General features: G+C 31.6%; 1 protein-coding gene across 1 annotated transcript; it reads left to right on the forward strand.

Moving 5' to 3' along the window:
• The first annotated feature begins 5454 nt into the window (after positions 1-5454).
• LOC106753936 (DNA gyrase subunit B, chloroplastic/mitochondrial-like) lies at positions 5455-23332 on the forward strand. Its single transcript, XM_014635825.1, has 21 exons — positions 5455-5688; positions 5800-5944; positions 6136-6216; positions 6313-6426; positions 6862-6918; positions 7922-8023; positions 8276-8426; positions 8514-8590; positions 10489-10599; positions 11775-11845; positions 12100-12241; positions 12614-12712; positions 12867-12995; positions 13102-13216; positions 15842-15909; positions 18767-18880; positions 19549-19665; positions 19790-19843; positions 19926-20031; positions 21162-21292; positions 22932-23332. Exons 1-21 carry the CDS (start codon positions 5567-5569, stop codon positions 22998-23000), a joined length of 2175 nt encoding a protein of 724 aa, XP_014491311.1. The 5' UTR covers positions 5455-5566; the 3' UTR covers positions 23001-23332.
• Positions 23333-23380: the final 48 nt, after the last annotated feature.

A 23380-nucleotide genomic window follows, 5' to 3' on the forward strand; every position in this document is an offset into this window, starting at 1 on the left:
AAAAAATTATTTTGAAAGGTTTAAGCGCACGTGCGACCATTCTGTCTGCCTTGTGCTAAAACCTTTTCATTAAAAAACTAAAAAACATCTTCACAAACAATCAATCTCTCAGCTAGAACTACGTGATCCTTGATTTTCCATCAAGAATAGAGATACGTAAGAGCAAGGCTAGTCCTTGTTAGGTTCATTTTCCAAAAATCCAAAAAATTCAAATCTTTTGCAAACAAATTTTCCCAACGATTTCTCAAACAAAATTTTCAAACAATTTTGAAAGAACTATGTAACCCTGATTTTTCATTTTGAATGAGAATACGTAGGAGCAAGATCAATCCTTGTCGGGCCCAAAAAACTAAAAAATATTTTTGTTTCTTTATATTGTTGTTATTGGGATAGTTAAACATTTTGCAAATCACATCTTTATTCGCGTATTTAATTAAACTTCGAGCAGGCGTTGTAGGGTACTAACACCTTCCCTACACGTAACCGATTCCCGAACCCAATCTTTGGTTTTCGTGGACCATGTCTTTTCTTTATGGTTTTTTCCATAGTTTTCCAGAATAAACTATGGTGGCGACTCCAAAAACTTTTTCAAAAAAACGTTTCTTTGTTGGATCGTCGTCCCGTCGCGATTTTCAATTGCGACACCATTATTACTATATTGGAATTAATGGGTGTGTCAACATATTTTGAGTTCATCAACCTAATTTAAGAGATAAAGGATGGTTAAGAGATAAAGGATGGAGAGGTTCATCTTCGCCCATAAAAAAGCTATAGGCCTAATAACTGATTCTTCACTAAAATAAAAAGAATTTAAAAAATGTTTAATATTTTTTTATACATTAAAAACAAAAAGAATCTATCGAACGGTTAACTGATTAAAAGTAGACTTAAATATATTTTTTTGTTCTTAAAATATAGTAGTACTTTATTTTATTTTTAGTTACTATAAATTTTTGTTTAGCTTCTAGTCCTGTAAAAAAATTGTTTTAATCTCTGTTATCATGTTTTTCTTATTAATATTTTTGTTTTAAAATAATTTATAAGAACTAAAAGTAAATTATCTACAGTGCGCGTTACAAGAGAAAGAAAATATATTTTACTACTAAAAAATAATAGCAAAGACTCAAATCAATAACGTAAATTTCAAAGGTCAAACAAGTATTTCTAGAGAAAAATAAAATAAAATACAACTATATTTAAAAAATAAAGACATATTTAAGACTTAAGAAATAATTTAATTTATTATATATTATAAACTATAATACATAACTTAGACAAAAAAAACTATTTATAATTTCAAAATATACTTCTTTATTTTTTTTTCAATTTAATCTCAATAGTAAAAATAACCTATCAGCCTAGATTAATCTCAAATAATTGCTTCATTTCTATTCAATATATGTTTTCAAAAAAAAAAAAAGTTAAAATAGTATTATTGGTTTTACATTATGAAAGAGTTGACTGCTTATGAAAATCAAATATACGTATTAAAAAAGGTGATTTGAGAGGGTTAAAAAACAATTTTTCGACTAATGAAAGTGGTGTATGAAATATACATTTAAAGAAAAGATAAAATGTTAGAGAATTTAATTGAAAATTTAAAGTGTAGGTAATCAATTTTATTGATACACACAAAAATTACCAACGATAGGTTAGTGATTACTCACTTAATTACTTGAAAAGTGTTAATTATTGATAGTTTTATACATAATTGTCCTACGTGCACTTATAAACGATGTTCTTACTCTCCAATATCACAATCTTAAACAGACTACAAATCACGAACTCAGTGATCACGAATCACAACCATTTGCATACTCCTTGACTCTAATAATAAAAAAAATAAAAGTATCTGAAATTGTTTAATTAATAATTATATATTTCAATTTTTATGTCTAAAACTTTTATTTATAAATTTTATATACTTTAACTATTTTAATCTTGATTTAATCTTAATAAATGTTTGTTTAAAAGTAATTTATTTAAATGAAATTAACTAACATATACTTAGTTTAAAAATATTTTCAGAAATATTTAATAAAAATTTCAATTTTAATAAAAATAACAGTAAAAATATATAAAAAAAGAGTTTGGTTTCAATTTAGAAAAAGATAATAGTGTTTTATTTTAACAAAAATCAAGATTAAATTGAATTATAAAAACAAATATAAGAACTATAATGAAACTTTGTCATGTGAGACTACTGTGTCAATTCAAGAGGAGTAATCCTTCCTGTATCTCTCTAACCTCATCCTACACCTCTCATTTTACTTATTTATTCTTCATTAATTAAAGTTAAAATAGAACTAACAATGAAATAATGATTTCCTAACTATTAAAAAATAATAAATAAATAAAATGTAATACATAATAAAAATATTCTAAAAATTTAAAATTGAATAAAATTCTAAATTAACAAACAAAAAAAATGATAAAAATATAATCCGAAATAACATTAAACCTAACTCAACAAATAAACAAAATTAAAATGGTTACAGGGCCATGCCTCTTCTTCCAGCAAAATGGATAATATAGACTTCATTACTCTCCTTTTCTTCATATTAATGCTATGGATGAAGAATATCATCTTAATACGAGCTTTCTCATATAGTCTCCTTTCAACCGAGTTTGACAGGGAAATGGTTGCTGTTACCATCAATCCAGGGAGCAGGTAACTTTTGAACCATCTTCTCTATTATTTAGATATTTTAAAAATTAGAGGTGAAATCATATGACAGACTCTGTTCACATAGTTCTAATTTCAGTTTACCATTTCTTTCTGGTTTTTCTTAATTCTTCCTTCTCCAAAAAATATATATTAATGCATTCCAATTTTCATAGTTCGCTCTTTACAAACTATCACAGATTACCGTAGCTGCATATCATAATGCGGTTCACCCTAATTGTTGATCGTATTGCGATTCGTCCTAACCGCAGATCATACTGCGGACAACACAGAAGCAAAACCATGCACTTCTCGTAAACCAACCGCAGATTCACCTATGATTGTCAGCACAACATAGAAGCAAAACTATGCACTCCTCGTAAACCAACCGCAGATCCACCTGCGGTTGTCAGCAGTCGCAGATCCAACTGCGGCGCCACCATATCCGCACTTCGTAGTGCGACGGCCAACATCTTTCCTACTTCCAATTCCAACACAGAATAAGCAGCAAAAATAATGGCCAACAGCACACCCACAAGATCAGCAACATCATACAAGCATACTAACATATATTCCATCATAACACATATACTACATCAACACGTGAAGAAAAGAGGAAGAAAGGAGGACAGCAGAGAGGAGAAACAAGAAGATGGATGTAGGGTTTCAGGTGAGATGCAACAAAGAAGAAGAGGAATGACTCAAGTGCGGCTCTGACCACTGACAAAGCTAGACATAGGGGTACAATTGAAATTAAAAAATTTTTGGGAGGTGCAGGATGAAGTTGGTGAGGTGTAGGAAGAATCACTCATTCAAGAATGTCATGTGACACAACTTTATATGACATGTGGAATTTAAAAAAATAAAATAAAATAAACAAATTTCAAAAAAAATATTAAAAGGAAAACGTAACAAAAAGAGTAGAGATTGATATGTGAGAATGATTTTAAGAGTGTTTGTACATTATGACCTAATTACATTAATTTGTCACAAATCCAAACTAAATGGAGACTAAAAAAACTAGAGGACCAACTTAACATTTTTGGACCAAAACAGGAACAAAATGACAAATTGAAGAGTGTATTATGGATATGAAGAGTTCGTGAGTAGTGATAGATGATATTAGAAAGTGAGAATAATTCTAAGATGATATGTGTGATAAGTAGGGTTAGATTTGAATGGTTTGAAGTTTTATAAGAATTAATAGTAAAAAATAATAAAAATAAAGATTAAATATGTTTTTGGTACTGTATTAATACTCAAAATTGGAAATGGTTCTTTTGTGAAATTTTGAAGTATTTTGGTTCTTATACTTTTAAAAGTGTTTTGGGTGTGGGGTCAAAGTCAACAGGTTACTGTTCATTATTGTCGCGGTGGGATGTTACTTACAAAAGGTATTATGATGTCAAAGTCACTAAAAATTTGGCTCCTCAAACAACTAATGCGTATTAAATGTCACCATCCACCTCTTTACCTCAAACCTGTATTTATAGATTTTGGAATCAATTTTGGATTAACGGATTATAGTCATGTGATCATAGTGATAACTTTTGATTACAGTGGTGGCGTATTTAATTGTCTGGGCCCGGATGATCACACGGTACACAAACTCCCAAGCTTGAGTTTATTTTAATAGACAAATTTTGATTTTTTAATTTTTTTATGTTATCTTAATATATTGTTTATTTTGAGATTTTTTTAATAATTTTATTAAATAAATTAAAAATAATGTTTTAAGTTCTTTTAGGTTTTTAAGTTTTTTTAAATTTTATATACTTCTTTTATTTATTTTGAATATCAATTTAATAAATTATAACAATATTTTAAATTTTAAGATATTCTTTTTTAATTTGATTAATATATTAAATTAAAAATATATATCATTGTTTTGATGACTAAATTGTATAAATATAATTTTAATAATTAAATTTTCTAAAAATTTGAAAAAAACATATAAAACTTTAAAATAGAAGAATTAAAAATGAAGAATGAGAAAAGAAAGTCTTATGCTCATACTTTCATAAATTAGAACAAAAATAAATATAAAACTTAATATACAACAGAGGAAAAAGTGAACTCACCACAACTTTTTTTTAGAATTAAAAGTCGTATTTAAAAAATACGACTTCATCATTTTTAATACAATCAGTCATTTTTTTAAGAAGTCGTGTAATTTATTCACGATTAGTTTAAATATATGTGTATTGGAGTTATATTCTTCTCTTTGTACAATTTTACTTAAATATAATTAGTTTTAAGTGAAATTATGTTTTACTTTTACAATTTCATCAAAAGTAATGCTTTTCAAATACGACTTTAGTTTAGTTTTTAAAATTAAAAATTTGATGAGGAATTTTTAGTAATAAAGTCGTGCTTAATTAATAAGACTTGAGCTATTTATAATATTTTAAATCAAATTAGTCCATATATGTACATTTTCCAAACATATTTCTCCCTTCATTCATCCCAAACATTTAATTCTAATCAAACAAAGCCTTAAATACTTAGACATTAATACCAAAATATAATATACTATGATATCCGACGGCTAAGATCATTTGATATATTTTATCTGACCATTGGATAAAAACCCCTAAACCTCATAGTCAAACGAGTGGATACGTTTTTTTATAATATATTTTAATATTTTTTTTAAGAATTTTTTGACAATTGTATGTATCTCATTACTTTATTGATTAATTTAAATTTATATTTAAAATAGTATTTAAGTTTTTTTTTTTTTTTTTCTCCGGCTTACTAAGTCATCTTGTGGAGGGAAAGTATTAAGAATTGAGTTTACTCTAAAATATGTTGTAGGGTTTAGAGAAAGAAGATAGCGTCAGTGAACTCTCGGAAGCATTGAAGGGAAAGCGAAGCGAGTGATTTGGGAATGTGAATGTGATGGCGCAAGTTCTTCTGTATCGTCCTCCTCTGCTTCGCTTCATGGCTTCTCGCTTCTTCACCCACTCTTCCTTCCATACGCGTTTTTCTTCTCTTCCTTCTTCTACTCTCACCAAAACAAGGTATGCACAACTTCACTTTTTGCTTGCCCCTTTTAAAAAAGTTTCCAAATTTTGATAATGAAGCCTGAAGGGTTTATTTGTTCGTCCTTATTCTTTTCTTGGTTTTCTCAGGACGAGTTTTCATCTGAGAAAATCTTGGATTCCCTGCTCGGTTTCAATTACTGCCACTCCAAGGGCGTTTATGTCTTCTGTCCCTACCACTGAAGCTTTTCAGAAAAGTGAAAGTTCCACAGCTTATGGTTCTGATCAAATTCAGGTTTTGACGTGTCAATTTGATTGTGCTAAAAAGTTATGAGTGCTATGGGAATTAGTTTATGTGTGGAGTTTTATGTGATGTCGTGTGTTTTTCTTGTTTGTTGGTGCATTAGTATTTGGTTTATTTAATTGCTTTGTTAAATATGTTAGGAAGTGGCATGTGTTTGGTAAAGGGTTGTTTGGTACATGTAGGTGCTGGAAGGCTTGGACCCTGTGAGGAAAAGGCCCGGGATGTACATTGGAAGCACTGGCCCTCGAGGGTTGCACCATTTGGTATTGTCTTGTAGTTTCATTTTCTGCGGCTGCTTTGTTGCTATTTTGTTTTTGTCCCGAGGTTTCTCTGATTGAAGAGTTTATGTGGTGTCTTAGGTGTATGAAATTTTGGATAATGCTGTTGATGAAGCTCAAGGTGGGTTTGCTTCCAGGATTGATGTTGTTTTGCTTGCAGATGGTTCTGTGAGCATCACTGACAATGGTCGTGGGGTATGCTTTGTTTGTTTTTTAAATTTTCTCATGGTTGACTGTGCTTTATTTGTATGTATCTTGCTCTGACATTTTTAGTTGGTTCATTTTTGATAACTGACCAAACCAATGTTAATTTTAAGTTTAAACCTTTGCATTTTACATTAAAAATTTAGACGCCCATCTACCTAAAAATTCTGAGTTGGGTATAGTATGGTACTATTTTTTTAATGTAACCATTAACTATTTTCTAACTTTCTTAATTTTTTCGAGTTAATTATATATGATGAACTGCTTGACAGTGACAATGCTAGCAATGGTTATTTTGTGGAAATAAATATAATTTGCCTTCTATCAAGATTTAAGCTGCTAACTCTTGTTCCCTTTTAATCAGTGTTTAATGCTATCTTTTACTTTATTTTGATTACATGTGCTAATTTATATCATGGAGTGCAGATTCCCACTGACTTGCATCCAGTTACAAATAAATCTGCCTTGGAGACAGTGTTGACGGTATTATTACACATACTTTGATAAGTCTTGATAATTGCTTCGTTATATGCTTTAAATGTTTCTGAATATCTAGTTGTGTGGCTCTTTCAATACCATGCAATTCAAATCCAACTGAGTTTGTTTTGCTTTTTATCTTATCAACGTAATTTTGTTTAGAGTAGAGTGAGATGCATGACTATTTGAGATTTAGCTGAGCTATTTTATCACAGAAAATTATGTTTATAGTGTAAGGAAAAGCATGACAGTTTGAAATTTATTGAAGGTTTGGAGTTCTAGAGTTGATTTCCCTATTCAGTGACTATTAGTTGTTATTAATATTATTTCTAGATTCATTTTTTGTTATTCCACGTGTTCTTCTTTTAATTTGGTATAAGTGAGGTAGTCAGGTTTTTGTCATTTCTACACCTGATATATGGAGCTGTTTCCACATCTTGAATATCTGTTGACTTCACAAATATGCGATGTGAACTAGGTGTTATGCCATCTATTAGCTTGTCGTGTTATGCCATCTATTAGCTTGTCATGCTAAATATGACTAGAGAATCATTTAACCATCAGCAAATACGACCGAGATTCTTTTGTGTTATTTTGCAAATTTTATTGTCGGTATTCAAGGATATTTAATTAACTGATTGGAGTCTTCCATATCTGGTTCTGTATTGTTGGTGTTCCTTATCATTCTTGTAGTAAAAGATAAAGTTTGAGAAAGTGTTTCTTATTTTCATTTTTCTTCATTTTTCCTGATGTGTGTATTCAGGAAAAAATGAAAACGGAGAATCATAACAGGTTGTTTTCTTTTTCTCTACACGAACTTCTAAAAACTGAAAACAAAGTGGAAAGAGGAAATGTCTTTTCAAACTAAACACCCCCTAAAATTTTCACTTTTGAAAAGGTTGGAACTTGGACCTTATGCTGTAACCCAAATTTTCCCTGCATTTGGAATACATATTTTATGTACTTGATCTTTTTGGATAACAATTATTTACTCCTTTGAACTTTGTAGGTCTTGCATGCTGGTGGAAAATTTGGTGGTGCTAACAGTGGGTACTCTGTCTCAGGAGGTTTGCATGGTGTTGGATTGTCTGTTGTTAATGCCTTGTCTGAGGTACACTTTTATCAATTTTTTCCTTTTTCTTTTTAGTTGAAACTTTTTCAAGGTTTATACAATGCATTGGATAAAAAAATTGTGATGGGTATAACTGTTGTTGTCTCTAATTTTACACATCCATACCTTATTCATTGCATGTTTAGATGTCAGCAAATAAAAATTGCTTTAATATTATGTTTTTAGTCAGTTGTTAGATATGCTTAGTCCACAATGTTATCTAAAGATCTTGTTTACTATCGAAATTCACAGTCACTAGAGATAACAGTTTGGCGTGATGGAATGGAATACACACAAAAATATTCTCGTGGAAAACCAGTGACAATTCTAAAATGCCTTGTGCTTCCAGATGAAAGGAAAGATCATCGAGGGACACGTGTTAGATTTTGGCCCGACAAAGAAGGTTCATATTATATGATCATGCCATTTTTTCTAGGTTATGTTTTTTTCCCTGCAAATTTTACACATGTACTTTTATCTAAACATGCAGTTTTCACCACTGCTATTGAGTTTGATTATAGCACAATAGCTGGCCGGATTAGGGAGTTAGCTTTCCTCAACCCAAAGGTGAAGTTGTTGAGTTAGTATTATCCATTTGTGATGTCATATACAACATTCGTTATTCTTGTTACATATGGTCATAAATGTTAATACTTCATGATAACATTTTATTCGTGTATATTGATTACTTCATCAATGTGTTGACAAGTGACTAAATTTCCTTGAAGTGAAAACACATGCCTGACCTTTTTTATAATAAAATATAATTACCTTTTACAACTTTATTATAGATAGTTTTTTTATAATAAAATGTAATTAAATTTGAAAAAAATAGTTAAATTTGAAAAAACAGTTAAATTTAAAAAAGGTCACTTAAAAGAGTAAAATTGGTATGATTTATTTTAAAAAAAAATTATTTAAAGAGTAAAATAAGAAACAAAACGTAGACACCAAAAGAGAGTATCTTTATATAATGATATAGATATATATAGAATATCTATGCTATATATAAAAATCAATGATGACCCTTCACTGAATAGCTTAAGTTTTTGGGAGAGTTAATAATATGGTATCAGAAGTCTCTATGACAGAGCGATTAATAAAAGTTTATATTAAGCATAACATGAAGTGGGTCGGTCCTTGCATTTTTATGCTTTAGGTCCAAGGGTTATTGTGTGAGGAAGTGTTGCATATAAAAAACTATTCGTGAGCCTTCACCTAATATTTTAAGCTTCTGGGACAGTTGATGATTGATATTCTCGTTTTGGAATGGAGTGTAAGGATGGAAATTGGATACAAAAGGTTTAACTGCTAGAACCGTGGTTGGTCCCTTGGTGGAACCGCATATTTTCTGGTTAGTAAAGCAATGACATCATTTAGATCAACTTCAGTGGAAGTGCTGGAATTTCTGAAGCCCAATTAAACACTGAATATGGCACAAGAAAAGGAACATTGTCACTCCCTTGAAAGGGGATTAAAATGTTTTCCTATTGTATGTAAAAGGAAAGCAGTCAATTATGTAAGTTGACTGAGAATTATAAGATGGCAACAGAGATATTTTTTTTTGAACTGATAATGCATGATGGCATTATAATACCTAGTTCCGTTGTCATGTAACCAATTTGAATGAGGTTATAAACGATGTTTTCAATAATCATTTGAGTTAATCTAAAAGACTTGGTTTGTATTATGTTCCATATTCTTTTTTTTTGCATCGTAGTATTTGTTATTTAGACTACATAGTATCGATGCTTGATAATATTAAATTGGTATCTGGAGTTAAAGTCATACAAAAACTACCTTAATTATTAATAATTTGATATACTTGGCATCAAGGACTCTTATTGGGTTTCCAGAAATTTCAGCTTTTTATGTGTAACTTGCAGAATTTTTCATATGATTCATGGGATTGGGTTTTAGATTTATTCTACTTTGTAATTATCTTAAACACAATGAAGCTCTGCAGATACTTATGTGTTATTTTTAGAAAAAATTAAAATTCTTATTCTATCCCACAACTTAGCACATAGCCCAATTAATTTGAAGAAAATAATAGAAACATCATTTTATATGTTACTGAGTTTGGACGGAGTTATGAAAAATTCTAGGTACTAGCACAACAACTTTTTTGGTAAACAAATCATAAGCTTGAATTTTTTAAATTAATAAGATGAAGCCTAGCTCATCACTTCTAATCAACTTTCTTGTTCTACTTCTCTGAGATAATAGAAGGTCAAGTTCAATCTATTTGGTATCAGCAGAAATCTAACCCTTCATGTCCTTTTATATTTTCAATGTTGCTCGGCTATGCTTTTAATATGCAAGTAATATTCATCGGTTTTCATAATGGGTTAAAGGAGAAAAGTGCATTGTCCATCATTAAGCCAGCTATAAATCAAAGTATTCTAGAAGAGCATTTATATATTTACCTTGTGTCTTATGATGGGTTTTCTTGACCTTTGCAGCTTACAATCACACTTCAGAAAGAGGATAATGATCCAAATAAAGCTCAATATAACAAATATTTTTATGCTGGGGGGTTGGTCGAATATGTGAAATGGCTCAATGCAGATAAGGTCTAATACTTGTAATTTATGGTTAATGCCATTTGTTCTTTTATTGTTTTGTGCTGGTTTGCTTAGGTAGGATATCTTATCCTTCGTTCTACTTCAATTATAAATCAAGTCTCTATTATACTTGTGTGCATTACATTTTATTATATCTTAATATCTGTCATACTGCATATAATATTTACCGCACAACTCTTTTAAGTTCCCATCTGTAAAGACTTGGTGATAGGATATAGTGTGTGTATGATAGAGGGAAAGAGATTAAGAAATAGCGTTAGTTTGGTTGTTTGGGTAAGTGAGGTTTTCTTTATATAGTTGGAGGGTCCTAGTATGCAGGGGACTTTTGGCAATTTTGTAGATTGAGCTTTAGTCCTTTGTGAAGGGGAACCCCTTGGAGGAGAGAGTGCTCTCCTATTTTTTGTGTTCTTTTCAGTCTATATAGTCTATACCATACAGATTATTACTCTTCTTTCTCTTTTCAATTCTGGGTTCCTAACACTTGCTCACATGGCATTTGAGATAAAAAGAAGTTCAATGCTATCTGGATTCAGATTTTTATAATAAAATGTGAAAGTTGTATTATTTGCTACAATTTTGGAGTAATGCTACTGACACAACCAGTTGAATCACCGTTGAACTCACCCTGTACACCAGGGTCATTGTATCTCTGTTTTGTCAGGCAGAGTAATGACCCATGCGGGATGACCAATGCTAACTCGGAAAGCTGTTACAGTTGTAGTTAAGTACATAATTGGTTGGGTAGTTGACTTGAATAGAAGCAAGAAAAAAGATTGAAAGAGATTTGTTGGTTTTGGAGAACAGATCATTATCTCAGCTGTGAAAGGTGGCGACCCTTGAAGGAGAACAGCGCATTTTGAAACCATTCTTTATTCTATTTCCATTCTGGGTTTGTATCAATATTTCTCTTTGATTGGAGTATCTTTCTCTACAGTTGGATGTGCTCTCACTTCTTGTAACTAGTGTTCTCAATTGTTTCTTGTAAAGATGGCTCAGTGTTGCTACCTGATTTTGTCAGTCTTGACTTTCTATATTAAAAACATGTCTCATTGTTTCAATTTGTTCCTTTTAATGGAAGAACCAACTTCTTATTATGCAATATATTTGAGCTGATGTTTTCAGTAGTTGTAAAATGGTTACTGACTAGTGACCCTCCGTTTCAGAAAGCTCTTCATGACGTTCTGAGTTTTAGAAAAGAAACTGATGGCATCGCAGTTGATATAGCTTTTCAATGGTAAGCCCTACAACTCCAATTGACAGCAGAGTTCGCTAGATACATTTCATCTAGTATGTCAGGATTCATTTGTCTGTATTTGGCAGTTGCCTGCTTATGAATCAGGAGTTAATTTACAAATTTGGGGTTTGTGTTTTATATCTAGTAAAAATAGAAGCTCAAAATGATTTATGGAGATTTCTGTACAATATGGTTGACAACTATTAGTAATTCCTTTTTAGCATATTTGATTTGATTAATTTCTTCTTTTCTAGGTGTGAAGATGCATACTCAGATACAATACTGGGATATGCTAATAGTATACGCACTATTGATGGTGGCACTCATATTGAGGCCATGAAGGCTTCTATAACAAGAACGCTGAATGGTCTAGGAAAGAAGTCAAAAGTTATTAAGGTATTGCTCAGCGGCTGTTTCTCTTTTTATTTGTTTTCCCTCGTTAGCAATTTATGCATGGCTACTTTCTTTAAATATGAAAGTGCTGGTATAGAATTTGTAACTTTGATTTTCTCTCTGACTATACCTACTGATACTTTAACTACATTGTTTTACCCTTAACTAGGGTGCACTACAGTAGCCAAACTTTGCCTATTATATAATTTATGCTTAAAAGAACTGAAACTTCTGTACACGTTGACATGGTCTATTAAACATGGGTATTGTAAAATAGAAAATGCCTCCATTGGCTGACTTGATCATGGATTATTTTATGAGTAGTTACAAAGTGGATTCTTTTCATTGTTAAGTAGTGTTCTCTGTTCTTTGCAGGATAAGGATATTACTTTAAGTGGCGAGCATGTTAGAGAGGGTCTAACTTGTGTAGTCTCAGTCAAGGTCCCAAACCCTGAGTTTGAAGGACAAACAAAGGTATTACCTATTNTATATTAGTTTGGTGGAATGCTTACATTCTCTCCTTTAGGTCTACTGGAAATATTGGAATTTTCAGAATCTTATATTCTTTTCCTGCATTCCATGGTACTGCCTCATGTTTTNTTCTTACTANTCTCTTTGACGTGAGAAGACAAGGTTAGGAAATCCAGAGGTACGAAAAGTGGTTGAACAATCTATTCATGACTATCTTACTGAGTATTTAGAATTGCATCCAGATGTGCTTGATTCGATACTTTCTAAAGCTCTCAATGCTTTTAAGGTAATCATCTCTTTTTTGAGTTTACAGTTCTGTATTTTAAATATATTGTTCCTGATAGGAGGTTAGGCTTAACCAAAAGCATCTTGTGAATTTATTGTCTAATTAGGCAGCTCTGGCAGCAAAAAGAGCGAGAGAATTGGTGAGACAAAAGAGTNTATTGAGATCTTCATCTCTTCCGGGAAAACTAGCTGATTGTTCTTCTTCAAATCCTGAAGAATGTGGTATGATGGTTTTTAATTTTGTGGAACTTATTTTACNTAACATTTGAACNACAGTTTTGTGATGGACCTAGAGTTATTACTATTAATTTTTACATATCATATCTCACATTGACTATGTATATGTCTAAAACTTATAATTATAAAACCTTGGAAAATCTATATCCCATTAGACAGGTTCAGAAGTCAAGTTAGACCCAACCCAAATTTCAGATGGTGTTGTTAAAGCCGGTTGTAAAAAATAGTCACCTAATTGTCCCATAATCTATTTGGTCCATGGCTTTCCAAGTAAATGTTAGAAAGTAGTTTTGATATTATGTCCCAAAAATCTTTATTTCAGTGTATTTCTATCGACTTTTGACTTGACTTTTAGTCTTGCCATCTAATTATGTTTTTGGGATTTCGAAAGTATGGCCTTTCCAACTATCGCTCAAATATCATTAGTTAAGGCTGTAAGTGGATTCCCTCGGGCAATTGTATGCAGATTTGTTAAAACAATAACACGGTGTTTGGGTTATAACGTTATGTGGCGGTTTTGTCCCAATTTTAGAGTTAATATTTTGTTTACAGTCTTTTGGTGATGTTTTCAATGATTTGATTCATGTTTAGTCAATAATTTCTACTTTAAAACTAATTGTTTCTTACTAGACATGACTATTTGCTCAAATATTCACATCAGTATTGTCAGACTTGCAAACAGGGGATTGATGGACTGAAACTGTGTTTGAATACATGGTGGATGCGAGTTTATACAGACTTATTACATTAATTATACATAAACACATGATATTCTGTTTCCACTAAATCAAAGATTATATTCTCATAATCCTCTAGTATTACAATAAATACCGAATATATTATGATTTTCATCACTCCTCCTTACGTTAAATCATATAATACCCATATGTGGATTGCTACCATTGAGTGAACTGACCGAATTGGCAGATGACTCACCAACTTTCTTAGAACGTCTCCTGTCTTATTAAACGAGGCCAGTCTTACTGTATTTTAGTATCTGAATTACTGCACCTCAATGTCCTAGAGGGAGTTGAAGGACTGTCTCACTACACATTCTAGAGACAATATCTAGATATTGACTGCAACCGTTAAACTTTCCAACCAAGTTCTCTTCTAGGAAAATATCAAAGGTTAGCAAGGTCTATAGTTTGGAATTGGTGTTAAAGGTACTCTTTCATGTTAAGAATGGCAACAGATCATTGGTGATGTTGATATGTCTAGTGAGGTCGTACAACCTGAGTCTCTGTTTGGGGAACATCTAGGTGCACAACAGTGTCATCTTGAGAAACATGTTTAAGTGGGACTAGATTAGGGATATTAGGAGGGACAACACGTCGCATGTCACGAGGAGAGGAAGCACTCTCAAGGGGAGGGAAACAACGGTAGGTTGATAACCTTTTTACTATCACTGATATCCTAGTACTATACATTTGGTGGTCTATGGTGAGAGTTTGTCAAGCTAAAGCCAAATTGTGAACCAAACACATGGTGCGAAAGACACAAGGAGAAAATGTATCAAATGGTGAACGAGGAGCCTAATCATTTGGGACAGAGGATGATATGTGATTGATAAAGTAGTTCACTGAGAGGACAAAACCACCCTAGAAGTGTCTGGGAGCATTGCAATGGAGAAGAGTTTGAGCAGTTTCAGTGAGATGTTTGTTTTTGTGCTTGTCCGCCTTGCTTTGTTGAAGTTTGTGGGCATAGGATATTTGTTGAAGAATTCGTTTTAAAGCCGTGAATTATTGAAACCAATGAGATTGTTGGAAGTCCCACATCGATTAGAGATGAGGTCATTTAAGTGTATATAAGTGGGTGCAAACCTCACCCTACAAGCCGGTTTTGTGGGGTTGAGTTAGGCTTAAAGTCCACTTCTAACATGGTATCAGAGCCATGATTGGAGCCCATCCTAGCGATTTCTGTTGTCGTTGGGCATATTGATCCACCCGCTATCGGGCCGCTATCGGACCACCCATTAAAAAGTGTAATCCCACGCTCGAGATGTATATACCTCGGCGTGAGGGGGGTGTGTTGGAAGTCCCACATCGACTAGAGATGAGGTCATTTAAGTGTATATAAGTGGGTGCAAACCTCACCCTACAAGCCGGTTTTGTGGGGTTGAGTTAGGCTTAAAGTCCACTTCTAACATCGTTGTGAAGAGACTGTATAGGGGGTACTAGGCTGCGTGTTTACATCAAGATAAAACTTCTTAAGGAGGGAAAACAACCCTACCTTCTTTTCGTGAAAGATAACCATGTAGGATGCAAAAAAGCATTAATGGGTGTGGAAAAATATTTAAAACTGAATTAGGTGGGTTGCTGTCAGAATGTTGCCGGGAAGGTCACTGGAGTTGCGGGTGTGGTTGATAAACCTTGAAAAATAAGAGACTTATTACATTATTATACATAATTAGAAGATATTCTCTCTAAATCAAAGATTATATGCCTATATACTGCTATTATTGCAGTAAATACAGAATATTGTATTTTATTTTCTACAAGATTTTTATATGTAGAGCTGATTCATGTCAAATTAGCTGATATCTTTGTAAATCTTTTTGATGAGGAGACATGTGCTTTGAATTGAATGTTCTTTGCCATTATATTGCAGAAATCTTTATAGTTGAAGGTGATTCAGCTGGAGGAAGTGCTAAGCAAGGGCGTGACAGGCGCTTCCAGGTAAAATATACTTGTTTCCATTAAAAATAAAAGCTTAAGTGATTAAAAGAAAATAATTGAAGGAATATTAATGAACTTATCGTATTTCATTATTCCCCTACTGTATTAATCACTTATATATTCAATGCATATACACTACTTTGCTATTTAGTTGTTTCATTTTCATTCTTTTAAAATAAAGGCTTCACAAACTCAGCTAATAATTTTGTTTTGTAAGATTTCCTCTTAGGTTGTTTAATCTGTGTCTAGTTTAATATGTTTACATTGGATACTGTATATATATGTTGTATTTAAAAGTAAATTTCCCTTGCTTTTGAATCTTACTATTCTATTCAAATTATGATTCATTATTAAAAAATTAGCTTGCCGATTTACAATTGACATCTCAATTTGATAACCATGCCAAAAATATTGAGCTCTTAGGCGGTGACAGATGCACATTGGGAATAACGGGTCAATTGCCCCCACAAAATTTGGTTTCTATTATTTAGAACATAAAATACTTTTGTTTCTAAAAATTTTGTTGCCCTCGTAAAATATTTTATAAATTAATGTATAAAGTTGAGAGATAAAATTTAGATTCTTTTGAAATTATATTTTGTGAAAAATCATATTTTTTTAAGTATTATATATTAATATTTTCCCCAACTAAGAATCTAGATTTTCCACTGCTCTTAGGTGTGGACACAAGACATGCTTTACTCTATCTTTAACACACTCCTTGCGATAGATGTCTGGGTGTATGGTTGTAAACTATGTACAGCTCATCCCACCACTATACCTTGCGTTGAAACTCAACTTTTTTTATTGGAATAATGGAGGCAATAAAGACTAAACTTATGTTTTTGTTATGTCTATGGGCAGTGTTAGGAACACACTCATTGGTTAAAATTTATTGAGCTACTACTACAAAACCAGTACAGTATTGAATAAGTTGTGAACTCAAAAATTTGTGATTTCCATTAAATTTGAACCAATGAATGTTTAATAAAGTTTGTTCCTAACGTTTCTCTTGCCCTAGTAAGAACTATTTAATCTATTACTTAACTATTTAATCTATTACTTGATTTAGATTATTTATACCTTTAAAAATTGTGGTTTCATTTGGATGCAAATATATGTAAAATAGCGATCATGCTATTAAATATTGCCTCTTATATCTTGAAAAGCAAATCACTAAAGGGAACACTCATAATTTTTTTAAGGAAATAATTTTCTTCCTCAAATTCTTCTACAATGTTTTGCTATTTCTATAAACTTTTAATGTTAATAATGTTGAAATAATAGAGGTGTTGACATTGTAAATTGTACAAGTAGCATTTATTTCTTTGAAAAGAAATTAAATGACATAATATAATTTTGTTAATTTTCATTAAAGCTTTAACTTCATAATGGGAGATGTCATATCACTGGATTCTAAGTTTTATTATCAAGGAGCAATATTCCAATGATGAGGAACTGAAGTTATCAAAGGATAGAGGTTGAGTGGTTATTTGTGACGGGAACATACCTACCAAGATCAAAGGAAAGTTTAATTGTATTGCTATACGTTTAACAATACTCATTGGTAGTGAATGATAAAGGTGGGAGTAGGGAAAATGAGAATGTTAAGATAAATGTATATACAAGAAAGGATGGTATACAAAATGAATTTATGTATTGTGGAGTTATTGGTGTGATTGCAATTGAGGAAAAAATCATAGAAAATAATTTAAATGATTTGGACATGTGCAGAAAGTCACTACTTGGGAGAATAAATCACTTGAAAAGAGAATGAGTTTTTATTATTATCATTCGTGTCTATTACATTCTCCTTATACCTTTTTGTAACAATCTAATCTTTCAAAAAAGGGAAATAAGGAAACAATATACTAAAAAATAAACTAGAAGATTCTACATATATTTTCTCTAATTAGGAAGATTCTAGAGATATTTTCTCTAATTAGGAAGATTCTAGAGATATTTTCTCTAATTAGGAAGATTTTCCTCTAATTACAATACTCCCCTTCAAGTTGGTAAATGAATATCAATCATTCCCAACTTGCCTACAAGATCTTGAAATCTACCAAGAGGGAACCCTTTTGTAAAAATATCTGCTATCTAGAGTTATGTAGGAACATGAGCTGTAATCGCAAAGCCTCTGTTTAGATTATCTTTGATGAAATTTTTGTCAATCTCAATGTGTTTAGTCCTGGCATGTTGTATTGGATTATAGGCAATGCTCATGGCAGACTTATTATCATTCATATCTATTACACTCTCCTAACACCTATTTGTAACAATCTAATCTTCCAAAAAAGGGAAATAGGGAAACAATATACTGAAAAATAAACTAGAAGATTCTACATATATTTTCTCTAATTAGGAAGATTCAACAGATATTATCTCTAATTAGGAAGATTTTCCTCTAATTACAACAAAATCATATAGTTTTTAGTCTTCTGAAAGGAGAACTGAGGATATTTGAGAAGATTGTTTAACTTTAAAAGAGATCTCATGGTGAATAATATTCATTAGAGTTTGGTCTTTAACTGAGTTGTCGACATCATGTGATTATTGCAGTGAAGTTTACATACTAGAATAAGGCTTTTGTTGTTGTCATTAAAGCTTTGTTACCTTTTGAGTGTAAGAAAACATTACAAAGCTAATGCTGTGATGAGTGGAAATATAAAATTGAGGAGTTTTCAAATATGGATGTGGTTTTCATACTACTAATTCTTTTTTTCTACTTGTATCTAATAACTTGAATTCTGTTTACTGACACGTGGAGCACTTATTAGATTGGACTTCATAGTGTATAAAAGAATTATTTGGAGTTATGTAACTGCATCTATTTATCAGAGCATATTTGATGCAGGCCATTCTCCCTCTGAGGGGTAAGATTCTGAATATTGAAAGGAGGGATGAAGCAGCAATGTACAAAAATGAAGAGATCCAAAATTTAATTCTCGGGCTTGGTCTTGGTGTGAAGGTTAAAATACTTCCTGCTTCATTAATTTGCTATTAATGATCGAGTTAAAGCACACAAGTAAGCTGATAAAAAAGACAAATGAATAAAAATACATTTGTTAAAGTTCTGAAAGACAGACCACGGTGAAGTGTAAATAAATTATAGAATATTACTAAATTGAGATCTCTTCAATTGCAAAATTGTAAGTTTTTGTCTGTGATTTTCTTCTTATATTGAAACAGAAGTAATTGCTAGTGATATATGATCCAGAGTCTAGTGGAAAAGTAACTTGCATGAAGTTCAAATTTTAAAAAGTAAATCCAATCTATAAATTGTTGAGATTTCCAAATGGAGGCCATCAAAAGAACCAAGTTAACGACAATTAATGTGATTTTCAAAGTGAATTTAGAGTAAAAAAATAGAAATGTAAAGGTGAGCAGAAAGAGAATATGGTAATTAGGAAACTAACAAAATCATTTAGTATTACTGTCGTGTTTACAAAGGGAACCCAAAGTTGTCCTGATTCCTGAATAGGTTGGGAAGTTAGAAAGTATCATTGAATTCCAAAATTGAATTGGAAAATCCAACTTTAATAGCTTGATAACCATGTTAATCGTGTGCCAGAATTCTTTTGCTCTTAGCAACTATTATTTAGTAATTTACTTAATCATTATCTTTTGTCATTTCAGGGAGAGGATTTTAAAAAGGACGCACTCCGGTATCATAAAATTATTATTTTGACTGATGCTGACGTGGATGGTGCTCACATCCGAACTTTGCTACTGACATTTTTCTTCAGATATCAGGTATAGTATATTGGGAAATGCTGGCAAAATCTACTCCTAATGGAAGATTGAAAACCAAGCTAGCTTCTATAAGAATAAATAAAAAATAAATGATAAAATTTGATGCAGTGGTTCTATCTTGCAGAAAGCATTGTTTGATGAAGGTGTTATTTATGTTGGTGTTCCACCATTGTACAAGGTTTGCCTAAAATTTTTACTTCATGGAATGTCTATCAGATGGAATCATACTAACTTCGAGCTATCTTTACTTAAATAACCAGGTTGTCCGGGGAAAACAAGTGCACTATTGCTATGACGAGGCTGACCTTAAAAAGCTTAAAAAATCGTTTCCTCCTAATGCATCATACAACATGCAACGGTTCAAAGGTAATGCTTATAAGTTAGTTTAGTTGTACACTGCTTGCACTGGAATTATTTGTAGGCTTCTATTACAATTTTGACAATAATTTTTTCATACGACATTAGCTTATTGAATAGTAAGGGTCGTTATTGTTTGAGAACTGCTATTCATCGTGAATACCAGGGGAAAATATATCTGGCAAATATGGGTGGTCAAAAAAATGAATTTGAAAATAATTGAAATTGTCATCTTAAGCTACGTGCCTCCCACCTCAAATTTGTGAAACTTGAAAAATATTTGTGGAAATTAATATTTTCTTCATGTCATTAAGGACCCCCCACTCGGAAGTCCATTCAAGCTATAGTTGAAATCACAGGGAATTTGTGAAATATCTGCTCCATACATCAATCATACAAAACAAGAAGAGCAATATGACCGTATGTCAATACTTAAGGATTTAGTTGATCATGTATGCTTCGTTTGATAGAGAAAAAATAGAAGGAATGGAGGTGTGGGGGGGAAGAAAGGAAGAGAAAAGTGAGAATAAAAGTTGTTTGGTTGGGGTAAATGAAGAAAAATAGTTTTATCATAAGTTTATTTTTATTATTAATATTATTCTTTTTTTACAGAAAAATGGACATAAAATAAGTCCTGCACAATCGATTAGAGTCTCCTTCGTTGAATTTGGCATTGTTTTGTTTTGTTACCAGAAAACATTACCAAACCCAACATAATTGATTATTACATAATATAATCAATTATGTTTTGGTTTGTGACGCCTTCAATGCATTTTCTCACTTTTTGTGCGGAAATATACCTGTGGTCCCCTTCTTCCCCTTCTTCGCATCTCTTCCTCACTCACTTTCTTGCATTGCAAACTCAGTGGTAATGATTATCTCTGCTATCAGTGGGTGTGTCATAGAACCGTGTAGTGAACAATATATTAGTTGAAGAAAGTAAGTTTTATGTTTAAGAGTCTATTGTGTTGAAAATGATTTGTTTTTTTTAGTTTATGACTTTTACCCGTTTATTATGAGGTTCATATGTCTCCCCAATGATGAGATTTTTCTGTTTTGCTCTAGGGCGAATAATTTACAATGTTTTCTTGATTTCTATCCATAATAATACTATACTCTTGTATGTTCTATAAATGCAGGATTGGGAGAGATGATGCCTTTACAACTATGGGAAACAACCATGGATCCAGAACGGAGGTTACTGAAGCAATTAAAAGTTGAGGATGCAGCAGAAGCAAGTACTGTTTTTTCCTCTCTTATGGGTACTCAGGTAATCTGACCATGCTACCTATTTTGTGATTTTTTTTTACCTGAATATGTTTGCTTATATATATTTGTGTATTACATTGAACTTCAAGAAAACTAGAGGGAACCGAATTTGACAAATAACTTAAGATTTCAAATTTTCAATACATGTTAAAAAAGGGGGAGATCATCCGCGCATTTCATATTTTAATCTATTTATACATTGATAACCTTTTGACAAGTGTACCAAATCGTTTCAAGTAGTAAAATAAGATTAGAATATCATTCTCCCAAGGGATTTGTATTAAGTTGTCTAATTGAGCTTATTTACCAAAGCCAATTTAGTAATGATAGCAATTTGATTCATGTAATTTAAACGGAATGAAATTAACAAGATATTAAAATTTGCTATTGAAAGTTTAAAACAAGTTTTGTTGGAATTGAGTTCATGACTAACATTACAGTTCTGAACAATATATATATTCTGCGTTCAAACATTAACATCATTGTATATTGGTTTAATATCTTGGTTTAATCCATTAAAACAAGTTCTAAAGATATATGTTAAATTATTAATTCCTTAAGTAATCCAACATATCCTTTGCATTAAAATCTGATGCAAATAAATGACCAGAAGAATTGAAACTATTCATAGTATCATTCCTTTTGGTTGCTTTTCTTACGTTCATATTTAAATTTACTTCCTAGTACAAATGAACATTTAAATCACATTGTACTTCTGTATAATGACAAGTAAAACATATGAACACAAAGATATATGGAACATGAAAATTATAGCAATGATAAGTCATTACATCCAATTCGAATGAAAGAAAAGTTTAATTAATCCTAGTCATCTCGAACGTACATATTTTAGCCATTCCTTGCATACAATGGTGTCTTGATGTCTTAAAGTAGTCTCTTGAAATTCTGCAATGCTTTTTGATTCTTTGCTCAGAAGTTACCCTTCTTTTTGTCTGTCTAGAACTTAAAAGCCAATTCAAATTTAACTAATTCGCTCAGTGCACAAATATGCATGTGTTGAGCGAAAAATCAACTGCATAACCTTTAAGTGACTCTAATTTGTAGCTGAGCGCATGATTGATTAGCTTAGCGAGAAACATGTGACAACACTCCAAATCATGTATAAGTTCTTGTACAATTGACTACACAACTTTCCTACTGTTACAATTTTTCAATAAGAAAAACACATTGTTTCATGAACAATTACAACTTTGAGCTTATTTATAAATATGGAAACAAGTATTTTTCACATTTATCATGCATTAACCTCTAAAATTACCATAATTTTTGCATTAAAGATGCTATTTCTTTCATCCCTTGCAATGAAGAAGTCAAGGTGGAATTTCAGGCTACTGTGATGAAAGTTTATACAAACAAATCTGATATAAACTCTAATAAGCGCATTTGACTATCATTTACCTGGGCAATAGTAACTAGGAGTTGCGTCTGTTTCATAACATGCTTATTTGTTCATTTTATATAATCCATTTATTTGTTATCTACTTTGAAATTGGCCTTATTAACAAATTGCATGCCTTTAGGTTCAGTAAGTATTGTACAGTTTTTAATAAAAATATTTTTATACACCATGATCTGAGTAGCTATTGCTACATAATTAGAATTTTAATTATATGTATCAGGTGGATATTCGGAAGGAACTCATACGAAATTCTGCAAGCATGATTGATCTTCATCAGCTAGATATTTGATGGTGCATCTAGATATGGAGAAAGGAATGGCTTCCATATTAGTCATACACTACAATATAAAGCACAATTTTTTCTGTATGCCCTGGAACGTGGAGAGGTCTGAAATGAAGAGGCTCCTGTTTTTTCATTGGTGCCATTTGGTGTTTTAAGAGCTGTTTTTTTGGTTACAAATTAAGCTGTTTTTTAGCTTCTGGGAAGTATTTGAGGGGCATGTTGGAGGCTCTAATTTTATTGTTAAAAATTTGTAAAGTGCATATATTTTTTCCCCACCTATATATGAACCCAAGTTTTGAAATTGCATTTGTAATCAAATTCATGTACTTTAGATGTTACCCTTCACAAGTTGTCAGTGCTAAGCTTGTGTTTGATCCTGCGATAGA

This window comes from Vigna radiata, unplaced genomic scaffold, assembly GCF_000741045.1.
Source record: "Vigna radiata var. radiata cultivar VC1973A unplaced genomic scaffold, Vradiata_ver6 scaffold_7, whole genome shotgun sequence".
NCBI classification, from domain to species: Eukaryota; Viridiplantae; Streptophyta; class Magnoliopsida; order Fabales; family Fabaceae; genus Vigna; species Vigna radiata.